The 18,561-nt window shown below is 33.2% G+C and overlaps 1 protein-coding gene across 4 annotated transcripts; it reads left to right on the top strand.

Moving 5' to 3' along the window:
- The first annotated feature begins 4,243 nt into the window (after positions 1-4,243).
- Positions 4,244-18,561, top strand: LOC110639287 (protein SEMI-ROLLED LEAF 2). 4 transcript variants are annotated; one of them, XM_021790172.2, is made up of 20 exons: positions 4,244-4,555; positions 5,259-5,393; positions 6,166-6,240; positions 6,321-6,436; positions 6,898-7,012; positions 7,600-7,725; positions 7,886-7,933; positions 8,685-8,875; positions 9,008-9,204; positions 9,477-9,760; positions 9,850-9,999; positions 10,351-10,758; positions 10,852-11,001; positions 11,282-11,360; positions 11,444-11,568; positions 16,855-17,046; positions 17,159-17,299; positions 17,487-17,624; positions 17,789-17,995; positions 18,299-18,561. In XM_021790172.2, exons 2-20 carry the CDS (start codon positions 5,262-5,264, stop codon positions 18,395-18,397), a joined length of 2,973 nt encoding a protein of 990 aa, XP_021645864.2. In that variant the 5' UTR covers positions 4,244-4,555; positions 5,259-5,261; the 3' UTR covers positions 18,398-18,561. The 4 variants fall into 4 exon arrangements, with proteins under 4 accessions (XP_021645864.2, XP_021645861.2, XP_021645862.2 ...); XM_021790169.2 differs by having other exon boundaries at positions 10,351-10,761; XM_021790170.2 differs by lacking the exon at positions 4,244-4,555 and adding an exon at positions 4,571-4,714 and having other exon boundaries at positions 10,351-10,761.

Below are 18,561 nucleotides of genomic sequence, written 5' to 3'. Positions count from 1 at the left end.
TAAAGCTCATTAATGGCACGTAAGTATTAAAAATTAATTAACTTTATCTATGATTTGGTATTACAGATCATTGGCAATTGAAGTACCATGTTTCTACATTTACATAAAATCAATATATTTGTTGTCTTTCTTTTGTACAAAGTTACATCCATCCGAGGAATGTGCTAAGAAGATGAAGAATATCTTCAAGGAGAGGATGGACCAGAGGCGTTGGAAAACTATCACAAACAAAAGAGTTTGGGATGAATTTCAGGAAATAAAATAAAAATATAAATATAATTATCTATCAGATAACTAATTTGCATAGTTTATGAAACCTCAAAAAAGAATGTTACAAACAAATATCATTTAAGTGATGAGAATTTGTGAATTAATGTAAAAGAACACAATTGAAGTATATTAATGCTTAAATGTTCTATGTACAGCTTGTGTGTTGAGGATGTTGAAAATATATATTGTTGTGAGTTGTTGTAGTTGGGGTGGATGTTATTTGTTGTTGAGAATATATGAAGTGTTTTTAACAGGTGCAATTAATACCTAATAACTAGGCTGCATTGTCCAAAATTAAGGGGAAATGCTGTCAATTTTTTTCTAAAATATTATCATACTAATACAACTGTCTTAATTTTTATTTATTTTATAACATAAATACTTTGATTGGCAAGAGGTGACTCCACTGGTAAAGGAAGCTTGGAGGCGTAAGGCTGCAGAGCGCTACAAGGCGCTAATGTGCAATGTCAGGAAAGGAAAATCCAAGGTCATCGTGCCTAGTACAATGCAAAAATGGAAGGAGGCTTGGAGTATACCTGAGTTTAAAGCCAAGAGCCATCAGTTCACTGCTAACCGCTGTAGTGAGATAGGGGGAGTTGGGGCAGGCATCTCTAGACACACAGGGGGTTCAGTTTCACATGCTACTCACGCAGATAGAATGGTAATGATTTCATATTTACTGGTTTTGTTATTGTCTGTCTACATATTAGTAGCAAATAATCGAACATTATTATAAACATCACTAAAATCATTATATCTTTCAGAAGCCCAGCTTGGCTGAAGACCTTTTCCTTATGAACTTTTCCATAAGACCCACACTAGGAAAGGCACCTCCGATATGGTTGATTCACGAGCGCAATCAATTAAGGTAAGTGAACAAGTATTTTATGTCTTTCAATTATACGAAAAAAATGAATAAGTGAGTTTGTTTATTCAATTGCCAAGAAAAATAAATTTAAAATATGTGTATTAACTTATGCAGGATGCTTTTTTAGCGCTTAAGGAGCAATCGTCTTAACCATAAGAGGGGTGCAATGACCCTCTGATTGTAGATGAGGTCGCACTATATTATCAAGTTGTGGGGAGAAGAAGAACAGGTTTATGGCATTGGATCTCAAGCATCAATTTTTACCCTAGCTCATCACATGGATCATCTTCATCGCATCCTATTGCGCTCATCGGAGGCAATGGAGGAAGAGATTCAACAATTGCATCGATTTGCAACGCTCAAGGATAGTTTGGTTGCAATGGAGGAGAGAGACCGACAACGCGAGTTGATGCTAGAGGAGAGATATAGACAACGTGAGCGGACATCGGAGGAGCGCATGCAACAAATGATGCAAAACATGATGGCACAAATGATGCAGAGTTCTGACCCCAACTCGGATGCGACTCATCGGGATGATGGTAGAGAGGTGATAGTGGTGATGAGTGATGATCTTTTTAATGACAAGTAGCTTGTTTTTTTGTTATTATGATATTTTATTTTTCCATACAAGACATTATTGTCATAACCCTTCACTGTCATATTTATATATAATATTGACTGATATTTGATATTTGACAGCCTGATATTGTAAATATTATGATGTTGAGCATTTAAAATTAATATTATATTATATGCTTCAATACAGGAAATAATATATTAAATAAAAAAATAAAAATTTTATACTAGTAATTTGAAACGGATTAAAAACGAATTTTTCCGTTTCTAATCCAATAACACAAGGATCGGTTTCAGAATTTAGAAACTGATTTGAAACGGAATTTCTGTTTCAAAAAAATTGAAACCAAAATATCCGTTTTTAAATTAAAACGGAATTTGAAACCGAATATATGTGGTTTCTAAATTTGAAACGGAATAGTGGTTTGAAAATAGCTTCAGAATTTGAAACGGACGCCATTTTCCGTTTCAAATTTATTTAGAAACTTGCGGATTTAAAACTGAATATTTCGGTTTCAAATCGGTTTCTAAATGTATTTAGAAACCGATTTTCACTGATTTGAAACCGAATATTCGGTTTCAAATCTCCTTTTTTCTTGTAGTGTAGCCCTCATCCGCTTTTCAAATCAACGAAAAAAAAAAAAAAAAAAAAATATATATATATATATATATATATATATATATATATATATATATATATATATATATATATATATATATATATACATACATATATAAAGAACGTATTGTGTTAGGTGTGCTTATAAATGAAAAAAAATAATATCTAATATAGAGAGGGCTCAAACCTTGAACCATGCTGAGATGCATGCTTCTATGCCAATCAGGTTACTTACCCTCATCCAACATTTTATTGCATGAAATATATATTATACAAGCTCTAATGTGTCTGTTTGTATATATATATATATAATATTTTTTTCGAAAATATAAATTTTATTTGTTAAAAGTGTATATCATGTGAAGTAATATTTATTTTTACATTTATATTTATCTATATTCATATAATTTGTAAGTAAATGATTTAAATAACGATAATAGTGGTGATTGTAAACCGTAGTGATTTGAGTGTTTATGGAGTATATATGATTTAAAATATATATAGTGAAATTTATATCATATTTTAATATTTTATATACTGAAAAAATATAAATATAACTAGTTTGACCGTCACCCTACCTACACTAATCAACCACCGCTATCATTATCACTCTAACACCACTATCAAATTTCAAACCAATTTTAATATGATACTTACTTTAACATCAATATTTATTGTTATAATATTTAATTTCATTTTTGAAATGCTATTTACTTCATTTCAATTAATATATATCAAATTTATATCATATTTCAAGTTAGAAAAAATAAATATAACTTATAGTATAACTTATCATTAAAAATCAATATATCTTATCTTATAACAAATATATTATATGTAATAACTTATAGTATACAATATCTCTAAATTTATATATTTCCCATAGCATTAATTTTTAGAGTTTCAAAAACTGCTAGCATCTTAATTTGACATTGGAAAATGTTGTTTGGTGAGTAGATATTAAATGAAGAGATTTTATAGTCAAGTGACTCATAAATAAGCTAAGTGGCTCATAAATAAGCTAAATGGTTCACAAGTCATTATAAATGGCTCATATATTAAAAGAGTAAAATGGTAATGAATTTCAATTTAATTATTAATATGCCATTTTGAGCTAGCTCAATTTGAGCTGTGTAGCATTTTTGAAAATAAATATAAAAATTGTGGGAATTAGCTATTTACCTTACCAAAAGACTCTTGAAAACATTTTACCACGTTTCTGCATGTACCAATAATTACCTACTCATTCATTGAAACTGCTTGGAACTACTTAAAACTATTACTGACTTATTTCTTTTAGATAGTCATTCAATAATCACTAAATATTTAATTATTAATTATTTTAGATAATAGATTAATTAAATAAATAAAATAAGATTAATTAAATTAAATTTAAATAATTAATTTAATTAATTTTTAAGTCTAAATTAATTATTTTTAGTGTAAATAATTACAAAATATATATTTAATTATTTTTTTTAAATCCATAGTAAGTCCTTTTTTTTAATTTAAACAAATATTTATAAGATACATTAATTATTGAGGATATTTGAAAAACATGTTCTTTCTTTTATAATGAAATTCATAATTAAATGTTCATATAATATAATATAAATGTAAATAATTGGATATAGATCAAATAGAAAGATAATGTATCTTTATAATCATAGCAATATCTCAACTAGTTATTTAAATATTAAATTATTAATTTGATAATTTTAAATTATATTATTACATTGTACTAAAAAAATTTATAGGACTGTATCCAGCATACATTCAAATTAAAGGTTCAATTTTTAGTTTCTAATTTTTTTTACCAAAAAGCAATAAAGCAATGGTCAATGGTCACACATATGGATTGGGAATTTGGGACAGTAAGAAGTGAGGTTTGAAAGTTGAAAACTTGAAACTTCAAATGAGGATGGGTCTCAAACCTTCCATCTTCTGACACACTTCTCTCTCTCTCTCTCTCTCTCTCTCTCTCTCTGTGCAACAGCAGTGGTAAAAAACTGACACTCATCACGTGATCTCTCTCTCTCTCTCTCTCTCTCTCTCTCTCTCTAGTTATCCACAATGTTGCTTTAATTTCTCCAAATCCACCGTGTCGTTTTTATCGCAGTTGCTCTTGTCTCTGTTTTCTTGCGCTTGTTTTCATTCACCTGACAGTATCGATTCTTTGCTCTCCCAGATCTGCCTCTGCACTGCGGAGGGCGTGGCTTTAGGTTTGTGCCATTCCCGTCTTCTTTTCTTTTATATATCTCTTATGGGTTTCTCTTATACTCTTAATTGGTGGTTTTTTTTTTTTTTTTAATAAAAATGATGTTTTGAGCTGTGGGTGCCTGTGTTTTTGCTTACCAGAATTTTCGGGTTACTCACTTCTGGTATGTTACCGTGTATCATTTGGTGTCCCTGTTGGTTCCTCTCTAGTTGGTTCCTTTCTAGTTGGTTGTTTTCTTTGTGTCTTCCTGTTTCACTTTTCGATTCCTTTTTTTTTTTTTAATGTAATTTCTGTGCAAGTGCTAAACAATGTTTATCTTATGGAAGCCTACATTGGAATGTCATTTATGTTGCTTTCTTTTGGTCTCTCAAAAGAACAAAAAAAAAGAAAAATATGGCATTTGTTCCTCTTACTTTTTTAGAAAGTTGCCATTTTGGTTTATGGCTATGAAAAATTAATGCTTGTTTTGTATTCAAGCTGGTAGTTCCCTTCCGAGTAATTTTTTTTCTCCTCTCTTTTATTGATTTTACTCCATCTTCAAGGTATTTAATCTTGTGTCCTTAGTGTTTTTTAACAAAATATTCACTTGTTATGGGAAAATTGTTGTCTACGAGTTTGAGCTTCACCGCCACTGGTTCTTGATTTGGGATTTCAGTGGAAGAACTGAGCTGGATTTTCACTTTTTGCTTGGTCATGACAATGTGCAGGAAATGGGTATCATTTCCAGGAAGTTATTTCCTGCCTGTGAGAGCATGTGCGTCTGCTGCCCTGCATTGAGGTCCAGATCTCGACAACCGGTCAAGCGGTACAAAAAACTGCTTGCAGAGATATTCCCTAAGTCGGTGAGTATTAGACTGTTCCTACTTTTTTTTCTTCTTTTGCTCTCATTGGTTTTTACGTGCTGGTAATATTTTGGGGATTTAGCGTCAAGTATATTAGACTTTGATTGTGAAATTCCATTTTTATAATTTGTCATTTTCATGCTACAAATTTTGTTCAGCTAGAGCGCCATGTTTAGCTTATGTATCAGTGTAACTAGAGGGTAACAAAGAAAAATCTGACCTGGTAATGCTCATCATTGCTAAATTGTATGCTCATCTCTGCAACTTTTGTGAATCATCTGGCTGTGTCTAACAAAAATTTGGCCTTGAAAAGAAATGAGAATTGATCATCTCTCTCTTGGATCTTGGAAGAAACAATTGGAGAAGTGGTTGAATTACTTAAATGCTTAAGAAGGGAAGATTGGAGATATTCGAAGAAACAACTGTCTGTTGTTCTTCTCAAACAATCAAGGACTGCAAATGAGTCATTTATCATTCAACATCATCCAGCATATTCCTGCATTTGTTCAATGAATGGAATTGAGTCCTGCATGTTGTGTTACACATGTATAAATGGATTTGGATTAAGTTTTGTTTTGGGGACAATCTAGCCATTGGAGATTTGGACCTCTCCACCCTAAACCATGTGACAGTGATAAGCATTACTGACGAGCGTTTTAGTTTACACGTTTGATGGTAGATGATTGCCTAATTATGCAGAATGAGTTTTTATGCTTCTTTTCAGTTTCTGTCAATTACTGGTGTAAGATCTATGTTCCACAATTTTTTGCAGGATGCACTTCCAAATGAAAGAAAAATTATCAAGTTATGTGAATATGCTGCAAAAAACCCATTTCGAATCCCAAAGGTGCTGACTCTATTACTTTCAGTCCTTCACAATCACAAGTGTTCTGTTGGGGTCTGACTGAAACTATTGCTTTTTAATAGATTGCAAAATATCTTGAAGAAAGGTGCTACAAGGAACTTCGAAGTGAGCACATCAATTTCATTAATATTGTCACAGAGACTTATAAAAAGTTGCTTTGTGTGTGCAAGGAGCAGATGTAAGTTCAACTTTCTCTTTCTTTTTAATTCTTTTTTTTTTTTTAATTTTTCTGAATGGCATATGAAGATCTGCTAGCTGCTAATCTTATGTGGTCATTTTTTTGGAGTCATAACTCATGCTGTAACCTCAGTCTCTGTTGGTATTTAAGTACTTATTTTCTAATAATAACTCGCTAGATGATAATATCTTAAAATTATATGCAAGGAAAAGCTATATTTGCATTTTCTCTTTTGTCTAAGTCAAATTATTTATGCTCTCACAAAAACTTCTAGCTTTTTCCCCTCCATTTAGTATTATCCTGAACTGAACTATGTAATTGAACTATGTGTCCAGCTTGTTAACTTGTTCATTTTGTTGATCTCTCTTTTATGTACGTGTCACTTTTCAAATTGAAGTGCCAGAAATTCACTTTTCTTAGATCTTTTGGTAATGTTGAATATTCTATCTTTCTTTTTGCAGGGCATACTTTGCTATTAGTTTGTTGAATGTGGTCAGTGAACTGTTGGACAAACCTAAGCAGGATGCTTTGCTTATACTTGGATGCCAGACCTTAACAATGTTCATCTATAGTCAGGTAGATAATGGCCTAGCTCTCTGATTATTTTGAATGGAATAGCATTAGAAACAGATGAAATATCCGTGAAATTTGACGGACTTCTTTATATGGAAACAATAAGAATTAGAATACTGTAGGGAAAGGCGAGTACTGATCATTTTAGATGCCACATAGGAAAGAAAAAAGCATGCGTACTTCCAATTTTTGAACATATGAAACTCTTTAACTGGATAGATTCTTTATATGTTATGAAAGATGTACTGCATATGCTTGTCCTGCATTTAATAAGACGCAAAGAGCAAACTAAAATTCTCAAGTGTATGGATAAGGCTTGTGATCCTGAGATCTTGAAAGTCTTGACTTCAGTTGTGTGTGACTTGGTTAAGCATTATAGATGGTTATGTTGATGCAGACTGTGAAAATTGTGTGGCCATTTGCTGTCACTTATTTATTTGGGAATCATTTGCTGCTGTTGTGGTCAATGTGTATCCTCTTTTGTTTATTAGAAGAACTAGTCTTACGGGTTTTATTAAATTCAAATTGTAATTGATATTTGATTACTGTTATTTCTTTTTGTGTTTATACTTACTATGATGTGTGAACAGACAGATGGAACTTACACGCATAACATTGAAAAATTTGTGCACCAAGTTTGCAAGCTGGCATGTGTTCACGGGAATGAACATGAGAGCCGCTTGAGAGCTTCTAGCCTGCAATGCCTTTCAGCAATGGTAATTCAATATGCTTCTGAATGTTTGGAAGAAACATAATTTAATCAAATACTTTTACTACTTCCTGGTATATTTGTTTTCTTCACTTTCTGTCCTTTATGATTGTTTCCTAGATTTTAGATTTTTTTTTTTTTTACGTAATAGGTTTCTGTCTTGCTAGGTGTGGTTCATGGCAGAGTTCTTATATATTTTTGCTGCTTTCGATGAGGTTAGTGCCTGAGTAAATTTCCTTGATATTATTTTATGTTTGAATGAACTTTCATTAGTTGTCTTGTTAGTTAGAAATTATCCATCTCCTTCTGTCTTTACTTTTCAATTACTTGGATGATAGAACAGTTGAAAATATGAATGAGATGACTGAATGATATTTTTCAGAAAAATAAGGAATTGCTGTTAAATCAGAACTGCTGCAAAGGACTTCCAATAAAATGGATCTAATTTCCAATAAAGTGTGAAAAGAGTTAACTGTGTTGCTCTGTTTTGGCAAAGATCAGCCCTCAACAATGGCCTTCAATGTTCTCTTTCGTTCTCTGATTTCTAAAATGTTATATGTTTTTAATACAAATATATAATGTCTAAAGGTGTGTTGCTTTGTTTAGATAATTTGCAATGTTATAATAAATCCATGGGCATGTGGAACTAGAGGAACTAATATCTTGTTTTTCTCTGTTGGTTTATGCTGTAAATGCTCAGTTCTGGTGTTGATTAATATGTGCAATGAAGTATGACCATATTGCAAATGATAATGCTTTCATGCTGCCTGTTTAATTCAAGAAAAAGTAATCAAAGGCTAACACAATAGAAACTAATGCAGTGTTGCCCACTTAGTTATGACCATGATTTAAGCTGCTCATAATCTGACCACTTTAGCAAGCTACCTTATATACTTTTTCTCAATATCTGTTTGTATGTATGTTGTTTTTGTGAGGCTTTAAGTTGTAAATATATCCAAAATGCAGATTGTACAAGTCACCTTAGATAACTATGAACCAGATGTCCATGATGATATAAGAGGGGGGCCACATCATAATTGGGTCGATGAAGTAGTTAGATCTGAAGGCAGAGGGGCAGTTGGCAGTTGTGATACTAGCTCTAGCTGCATGATCATCAGACCACGTCCAGAAAAGAAAGACCCTTCTCTTTTGACTAGGTACTGATTATTCAAAAGCTTAGAGAGCTTCTTACAGAGCACTAGACTGTAACTTACACATAAGATTCACTAAAAATACAAAGTTTCCTTTTAGTTCTTTTGATATTTATTGCCTTCTATTTTTGGTTATAGGGAAGAGATTGAGATACCTAAAGTTTGGGCTCAAATTTGTATTCAAAGAATGGTTGAACTGGCAAAAGAGAGTACAACAATGCGCCAAGTATTGGATCCAATGTTTGTTTACTTCGATTCTGGACGGCACTGGGCTCCTTTGCAAGGGTTGTCTGTAACAGTTTTGTCTGATATGTGCTACTTATTGGAGAGTTCAGGTATAATGGTGGAATTTTTAATTAGGCAGCATTTGCTACGCTGGCAAATGAGATTGGACAATAATTTTTTTTTTTTTTTTTTGGGTCCTGTCTTGTATTGTTTTGTCTTGTCTAGTTTCATTTTCAATTTTTGTGGACCAAATGCAGCCTTGTTGATTGGTTTGTTCACCATGTCTTGCTTATGTGCATTTCATGCCTTGCCTTAGTCTGAAAATATTTCTCAATGGTGCACAATTGTACGTGTGTGCTTGCTAATGCCTGTTTCATTTCAGGACATCAGCAGTTGGTATTAGCTGCCGTTATTCGTCATCTGGACCACAAAAATGTTGTGCATGATCTACAACTCAAGTCTAATATCATACAAGTTGCTGCAGTTTTAGCTAGGCAAATTAGATCAGAAGTAGTGCTGGCTGAAATTGGATTTGTCAGTGACCTATGCAGGCATTTGCGAAAAAGTCTCCAGGCTACAGTTGAATCTGTAGCAGAGCAAGAGTCAAATTTGAATGTCTTGCTTCAGAATTCCATTGAAGATTTCTTACTGGAAATTGCTAAAGGGGTAAGTTTGAAGCAATCAAAGTAGAATAAATGCACTTGCTGCTTTATACTCTTCCTGTAGTTTACCTTAATTTGCGCTGGCTTTGTCAGATTAGGGATGCACGGCCACTTTTTGACATGATGGCCATAACATTGGAGAATCTGCCATCTTCTGGAGTTGTTGCCCATTCAACCATGGGATCCTTGATAGTTCTTGCTCATATGATCTCATTATTGTCAGTATCTTCTAGTTCACAGCAGGTATGAGGAGTTTGATAAACTTTTGGTGACAATATATATATATATTTTCCTGCAACTGCTGCATTCTAATAGTGTCCTTATATGTTCAGACATGATTGAAAGCGTTTTATCTCGTGTAGTAAATTGAGAGTATATTTACATTTATCAGTTAAATTCTTCTAAGAATGATTTTATAATGTTTGTTCTGTTGTGGAAATTCAATATTAATGATTTTATAATGTTTGTTCTGTTGTGGAAATTCAATATCTTCTTGTTTTATTTGTCCAATGTCTTGACAATTAAACCTGGAATGCTTTCCAGAAGTTCTATTTAGGATACGGGTTACTGAACTTGCAAAACATTTCAATTTAGGGTTTTCCAGAGGCACTTCTTGTCCAACTTTTGAAAGCAATGCTGCATCCAGATGTTGGGGTGCGTGTTGGAGCACACCAGATATTTTCAATGCTTCTCATTCCAAGCTCTAATCATTCACGCCATGGAGTTGTGTCTTTGCATTCCGGTTATATTTGTGAACCAAGAAGATGGCGTTCCAATACTGCGTCTACATTTTCGTCTATTGCAGCTTTACTTGAAAAGCTTCGAAGAGAGAAGGATGGTGCCAGAATGGAAAAACATAAAAGTAACAGTCTTGATGATTGCAGAGAAAGGGAAGTTATAGAAGAAGATTGGAAACAGGGGCGACCCAGAAAAAATTCCCCTAACTTTCTCAAAATTAGTTCTATTATTGATAGAACCTCTGGGACAACAAGCTTGGTTGAGGTGGTAAGCAAATCATTTGAGTTTATGTAGGCATGCACTCTTAATTGAGTTTAGCAAGTCGTTAACTGTAGATCCAATTAATGATTTGCGCAGGAGCCTTATGTTATGAAACTTAGTGAGGACCAAATAGCACAATTGCTGTCTGCCTTCTGGATACAAGCCAATCTTCCAGATAACTTGCCCTCTAATATTGAAGCTATAGCTCATTCATTCATGCTGACGCTTATTTCTTCACGATTGAAGGTGGGATTCTCAAATATATATATATTTGTTCTGTCTTTTTTTCTCCTTCTTACCTTTTTGTGTCCCCAAATTGAGGAACTATGTAAATTTTACATTGAATGAAATCACCTGTGGATGTTCCAATGAAGAAATTAGTCTTTCTAGTTTGTTTTGGATGTTAATTAACTGTCATTAAGACATGGGAAACAATTTAATGATCATGCTCCAAATGTTTATATGCTTGTGCATCTCTATTTATAACTGATGCCAATTACCATCTCTAAAACTTATAATGTTGCAGAACCCAAGTGACGGCCTCTTGGTCCGCTTCTTTCAGCTTTCCCTATCTCTCAGGAATTTATCGTTGGACCCTAACAATGGTATGGGTGATTTATTGAAACAGCCTTCAATATTATTTTGAGAGAGCATATGTACATTTGACTTTCTTACCATCTCTTCTCAGGGATGTTATGTCCAGCTTGCCAGAGATCAATTTTTGTATTATCAACAGGCATGTTGATGTTTGCTGCTAAGATATATCAAATTACTGAGTTGAATGATTTAGTTAAGTCGGTACTTCCAAATGATGTAAGTTTGTATTTTCTTTTCTTGCATATTGTTAGAGCTTTCTTCTTCTTTGGTAAAATGCATGCCATGGTCAATTTGTCACCTAAGTGGAAATTCAAGGCCTGTAAGCAAGTAAAAAAATAAAAGGAAGCTATCATTTAATTTTGAGTAAATTATAAAATAGTCCAAGTAGTTTGTTATAATTAACTAGTTGGCCCTTGCATTTTAAAAAGCATATTAAAAGGTCTTTGTTATTTCATTCTGTCAACTATTTGGTCCTTTTGTTAGAACTCTGATGAATATTTTTTCAGTCAAAGAAAAATGGGTCAACTAAAGCAATAAAATTTCTTTTTTTTTTTTCCAAAAATGCCCTTCTCCTCAATGCAGCTCTATCCCCCTCTCTCTTTCCTCTTTGCCACCACTGGATCCATCCACCCTCCCTACTAAAAAGTCCTAAATTTCTCTCTTGGTTGCAGCACCCCACCAATCTACCTTCCATTCTCGTCTTCACAATGCCACCCTACCCTCTCTCTCTTGTTCACAGCACACAACCCCCACCACACCCTCCTCCTTCCTCTCTTGTTCATAGCTCACAGGCCTCACCTATCCCCTTTTCTCTCTCTTACAAACCCTCACCCACCCACCAGCAATATTAACCTCAGTGGCATCAAGAGGCTTTGAATCTCATTGAAGTCCCACCTGAAGGAGTGGAGGCGTGATTATTGGGCATTAGAACCTTGAATTTCAAAAATTATTTTTAAGGTTTCATGCACCATACCAAGTGTCTTATGATCCTAATCAATTTCCAATGCCCAATTGCATACCAAAACATATTTTAGCATGCATTAAAATTTCATTTGCCATTAAAGATTATGAATTAACATTTAATTCAATTAAACCCTAACTAAAAGAGGGATTTTTAGGTACTAACCTCTTGATGCACAATTGATGCAATCTTAGGATGTTCTTAGGATTCCAAATGTTGTCCCTCTAGTTTGTCCATCACAAGCACACACAAAAGTAGCAATGGCAGCCCTTAGATTGGCTTCTCAAGCCTTGTCAACCAATTATAAGATGGGGTTTATGCTTTGTAAAGGTTGTATGAATGTATTGGGTGTTAGAAACACTTTCTAATAATTTTAATTCAAGAGGAAATCAAAGTCCTTTGAATCAATTGAGAAATTGAGAGGAGAAGGAGAGAGCAATGTGACGGCAACTTTTGAGGAAAAGGGAGAAATGACTGATTTTTCTTTATAACCTTTCTTTATATATTTAGGTCAAACCCGAACTCTCTTGCCACATGTCATTTCAGGATCCCATCTTGTTGTTATTTGATTTAATCCTATGAAGCCAAGTGTCAAGCTTCATTTAAATCATGATATGTAGTCTTCCATTATAGGAAGACAAGTGACAAGATCATAGGGTGCCATGTGTCACTATCTCATGGTGCCACATGTCACCATGTGAAAAGACCAATTTGCCTTCACTCTTTAATTTGAATTCTCAACCCAAAATTATAATTTCTCCTCTTTAAATCAATTTATATCAAATATAAATTAATTAATTAATTAATCTCTATTAATTAATTTCTCATAATTAAATTCATGTTTAATCAAATTAAATATAAATTTAATTTATACTATACATCCAATAACTTAGATTTGATTTCAAGTCATGCTAGGGACTTTGCAATCTTATTGCAAACCAAACATCTTTAATTGATTAATTAAATTCTTTAATTAATCAATTAAATCACATTTTAAATGGTGATTAGCTTGTGTAGATGCGTGACTTACTAGGTTCATTACTTATTGGCAATGAGAAATGATATTAACTCTTAATATCATTAGAACTCTTTCTTGCCGTAAATGATTTTTCTAAATCATTTCAGGCATCTCATAGATAATGGTTGACACCTAGCATAGTATGCCATGACTACCCAATTAGTAATAAGGAATATCTTAAATGAACCTTTAATCATATGTTACCATGCATTAGAATTTCTCCGTTATAAAATCTCAATTCGAGCTGGAGTCATGGTTAATGTCAAATCCCATTTGCTATGAACATTATGTTATTTTTTAATTCCAGTTCGTGATTAATTAGATTTTCTTTTCAGAAACTCTTTTTTGACTAAATCTGTCTGTCCGGGCTAGGAACTTGAAACATCGTGAACAATTAAATGAACATAGGATTTTATCCCTATTTATTTAGGGTAACGGATTTCATCTTGATCAACACCTATCTCCATTAATAACTAGTAGGAGCCAACACATGCCCATATATTCATACACAGTACAAGTATGAAAGCAATATCAAACTCAAACCACCTATATACAAGATAACTGTGTTATCTCAGGTCTAAAAATTATTTGCACTGATATGATATATGACAATGCATTGACAAGAGTAAACTCCATTTGCTTGTCATATGCGTCACTGGTTCGGCCTACTTATCATGTATAAGTGCTTATCATGTTTGTTATGTGGCATGAGATTCACCATTCCATCTTATTTATATCTCATATAAATATCTTGGGAACAAACATGATTACAATTTTTCTGGATAAGTCATGTTTTTTGTGATGTATCCTTGACTGTGAATTAATTTATAATACTTTGTGCTAGAAATACTGTCACTCATATTCTTAACAACTTAAAAATAAAATTTTTAATAAAATGTCAATGGACGTTTTCTATTACACAAATATATTATGTAAATGGAAAAGTAAAATTGCCTTTTATTAATAAAATATGTACAAGAAACATACAAAATGATATACTCTAGGACATACTACGAACACCACCTTTAGCTTCTCTACTGTTGCTGGTCCCCATGCTTGCCCAATCTGCTGTTGTGCTGCCCTATTGCACTCCAGTGCTACCATATCGTACCTCTTGGCCAATCTACTGTCACTACTCCCTTTTGTGTGTGTGTGTATATATATATATGGTTTTTATCGATTTGAAGAAGACTTACGATAATATTTCAAGAGATGTCTTATGGAGAGTGCTAGAATAAAAGAGAATATTTATTGGGTACATATAAGTGTTGAAAGATATGTATGAAGGAGCAATTACTATTATGTGCACAGTGGGAGGGAATACAAGAGATATTCCTATCTCAGTTGGATTATACCAAGATTCAGCTTAAACCCTTATCTTTTTACATTAGTTTTAGATGAATTGACGAAACATATACAAGAGAGTATCCCTTGGTGCATGATGTTTATGGATGATATAGTTCTGATAGATGAGACGCTAAAATGAGTCAATAGAAAGTTAGAACTTTGGAGAAGTATTCTAGAGTCGAAGGGCTTTAAGTTAAGTAGAATGAAGACAAAATACATGCATTGCAAGTTCAGTGAAGGTCGAATTGGTGATAGGGAAGGAGTTAGTTTGGATGTAGTGGTATTGCCCCAAATTAATCACTTTGAATATCTTGGCTTAATCCTTCAAGTAGATGGGGGATGTGAGGAAGATGCTAGTCATAGAATTAAAGCTGGATGGTTGAAATGGAGAATTGCCACTGGAGTTTTAGGTGATCGCATAATTCTCAATTAGTTGAAAGGAAAATTTTACTATACAGCCATATGACCGGCCATGTTATATTGTAGTGAGTGTTGAGCAATGAAGGAATCGTATGTGTCTAAGATAAGAGTTGCGGAGATGAAAATGTTAAGGTGCATGAGTGGCCATACTAGACTAGATGAAGTCTGTAATGAGAGTATTAGAGAAAAGGTTGGAGTGGTACCAATTGAGGATAAGTTGAGAGAAGGAAAATTGAGGTGGTTTGGTCATGTGAAGCGTAGACATACGGATGCTCCAGTTAGACAAGTAGAGCACATTGGGTTAGAGGATAGAAAGAAAAGAAATGGTAGACCTAAACTAACTTGGAGGAGAGTAGTACAACATGACCTAGAAGTATTACACATTTCCGATGATTTAACTCAAAATTGTTTAGAGTGGAGAAAGAAAATTCATATAGCCGACCCCAATAAATTTTTGGAATAAAGGTTTAGTTGAGTTGAGTTGAGTATATATATATATATATAATTTTTTTTTTCTAAATTTCATAATCTGGGTTTATGGTTTTTGATGAAATTTCAAGGAACTATCAGTTTTTTTAATCGTAATTTAATAATAATGTTAAGATTTGACAATTTCATATTTGTTGATTGTGATGAAATTTCATAGAACTTTCAGATTTGACAATTTCAAATTTGTTGATTGTAATTTATGAATTTTTATTTGTTGATTTGTTACGTGGGTATTTCGATCAGTCTATCTTTTCTAATGTTAAGTTTTCTGGCTTAATTTCATGGAACCTTTTTTTTTATGGGTTGTGATTTGATAGTGGAATTTGTAATTTAAAATGCAAATTGGAGGATTGACTGTAGGGATGAAATTGGTTGAGGATTTTTGGGTGTCATTGTTTTGGCTATTATATAAAAACTAACTGTTTTATCTGCAATGTTTCGCACATTATTTATTATTTATTCTAACAATAAAATTTAATATTTATTTTTTTATATTTTATATTTTCAAATTCATACTATAAAATTTTTATTAATGATGATTTTTAATTAATTATGTTAAATACAATTTAAATTTGTAGTAAACATTTGAACAATTATTTGCCTATTAAAATTAAAGTAAATTTTCATTTTTAAATAATTATTAATTATTTTCCTCTAAATATTTCTTCATAATAATGTAATAATATAATATCTTTTATTTTTAATAACAACCGATATAATTTAATTTTTTTTTTCTAAAAGATATAAAGATATATACCATTTGATTTTAAAACTATAGAAGGTGAAAGACAAAATGCTTGTCAAGATTGCATGACATTTTAGGCGATTATATAAACTTAGGAACATGAAAGTAGCCATCATGCGGTGATTCTACTGGAAATAGATAAGAATGGTTTTGTATTTTTTGTACAACTGTTTAGATAATCTTCATTTTTAATGACTGACTTGTAATACTAATAAATTATGTCAGGAAATTTCAAATTTGAAGGATAAGAATGGCAAGATGAAAAGGGTGGGGTTGTTGTTTGGTCTGATTGTAAGGGTAATAATGTCTGTATATGTGTCTCTGACGGTTAGTTTGAACGGGACTAAATTGGTTACGGAATCAAACTACCTGGACCTTTTAATATGCTTTTCAAAATGCAGGGACCGTGTTATTAATTATGACAAACTATAGGACTATTCTGTAATTTACCCTTTTGTTTTATTGACATGCGCTAGCTTTTATTACAAATATATATTTTATAGTTAGTGTATACCATTTCAGGTTGATCCTTATCTTGGCATTAGTGATGACCTTCAAGTGCATGCAAAGCCTCAGGCAGATGCAAGGGAATATGGATCTGTCAGTGATAATCAAATAGCCTCATCGTTACTTCTCGAGTTGAGGAACAAACTATTTGAATCTGACAAGGTCATAATGGACACCTTAATTGAGAATCTATCTAATGCTACCGAGGTATAAAATTTGACAAACTGCCCTCCCTCTCCCTCCTTCCTCCCTCCCTCCCTCCCTCCCTCTTCCCTTCTCTCTTTCTCTCTCTCATTTGTCTCTTCTTGTGCTTCTTTAGCTGGAGAAGGATGACTTGGCGAGACAATTGCAAGAACCATTCACGCCTGACGATGCATTTGTCTTCGGTCCTCAATCATTACTTGATATGGACCACAAGCAAATGGTTTCCCATTCTAAGGAATCACTCTCCTTTGATGAGGTATGACCTTATGAAAAATCACAATCCCTTTCTGAATTTGCAAATTTCCTAGAACTGATTAAAAAGGGTGTTCGATTATTCCTGGATTTTAAATGTACATGTAAGAAAGCAAACAGCTTCATGTACATGCTATGAGAAAATAGTATGGTAATGAAATTAAAACATTGCTGCTATTGTTCTTTTACAGGATATGCCAACAAGCTCGTTGATTGAGGATGACGCAATAAGCGAAGCATCAGTTGCAGACATGTCTCGCTTCATTCCCAAAATGCCCTCATCTCCTTCTGTTTCCCACATTATTGGCATTGGGAAGCTTTTGGAATCGGTATTGTTATCCTTTCCCTTTTTCGACTTGTGGCATGTGTCCATGGATGTATGACAAATTTTTATGCAATATATATATATATATATATATATATATATATATATATATATTGTGCAAGGATGTTTGTCTGTCTTATCATATGAACTTGGGTAATATGGTTTCAGGCACTCGAGGTTGCTGGTCAAGTGGCAGGAACATCCATCTCTACATCACCTCTCCCATACAACACCATGGCAAAACAGTGTGAAGATCTTGGCAAAGGCACAAGGAAGAAGCTTTCCAATTGGTTAGCCCATGAAACTCATTATGCTAGAGGAGCTGGCAAATTTTTACCAGAATTTCCTGCTAGTGGATGCCCTGCGCTAGAGAAGGTTAGTGTACATATTGAATTTACTGCTCTGCACGTAAGAATCACCATTATGCCATTATTTGCAACTTCAAATCTGCGTTGCTGTTATGAAAGGATCATACTTCCAGCATAAATATGCACGAGGAAACTGTAGGAACATTACATAACAATAAAAGTACGATTAGTTACATGGGAAGTTGCTGTCATATATCTTATAGAAATGCAAATTCAGATTTCATGGAACTACAGTAATTGAGTATGGCTATTAAACTTCTGAAGTATACATATTTTGCTGCATTATTTTGACATGCCTGTGTTATTGTAGATTATGCAAGGCGCTGTGAAGCCAATGGACCCCTGCTTGGCTATGAGGTTGCCTCCTGCTAGTCCTTTCGATAACTTTCTTAAAGCAGCTGGATGTTAGAAGATGAACAACATGCATGTGTTCTGTTATCAATGTTGATTTAGGTACTAACTAGAATTTGTAGGCCACTTCTGACTTCCTGATTTGAACATAACAGTGATTTGAGTTTGAGGAATTCCATGCACAGTTAATTGATCCAATGAATGCAACATGTTGATCTTTCA

Source organism: Hevea brasiliensis, chromosome 3 (genome assembly GCF_030052815.1).
Source record: "Hevea brasiliensis isolate MT/VB/25A 57/8 chromosome 3, ASM3005281v1, whole genome shotgun sequence".
Lineage (NCBI taxonomy): Eukaryota > Viridiplantae > Streptophyta > Magnoliopsida > Malpighiales > Euphorbiaceae > Hevea > Hevea brasiliensis.
The sequence above is the reverse complement of the archived record's forward strand: the minus strand, read 5'-3'. Positions and strand labels throughout refer to the sequence as shown.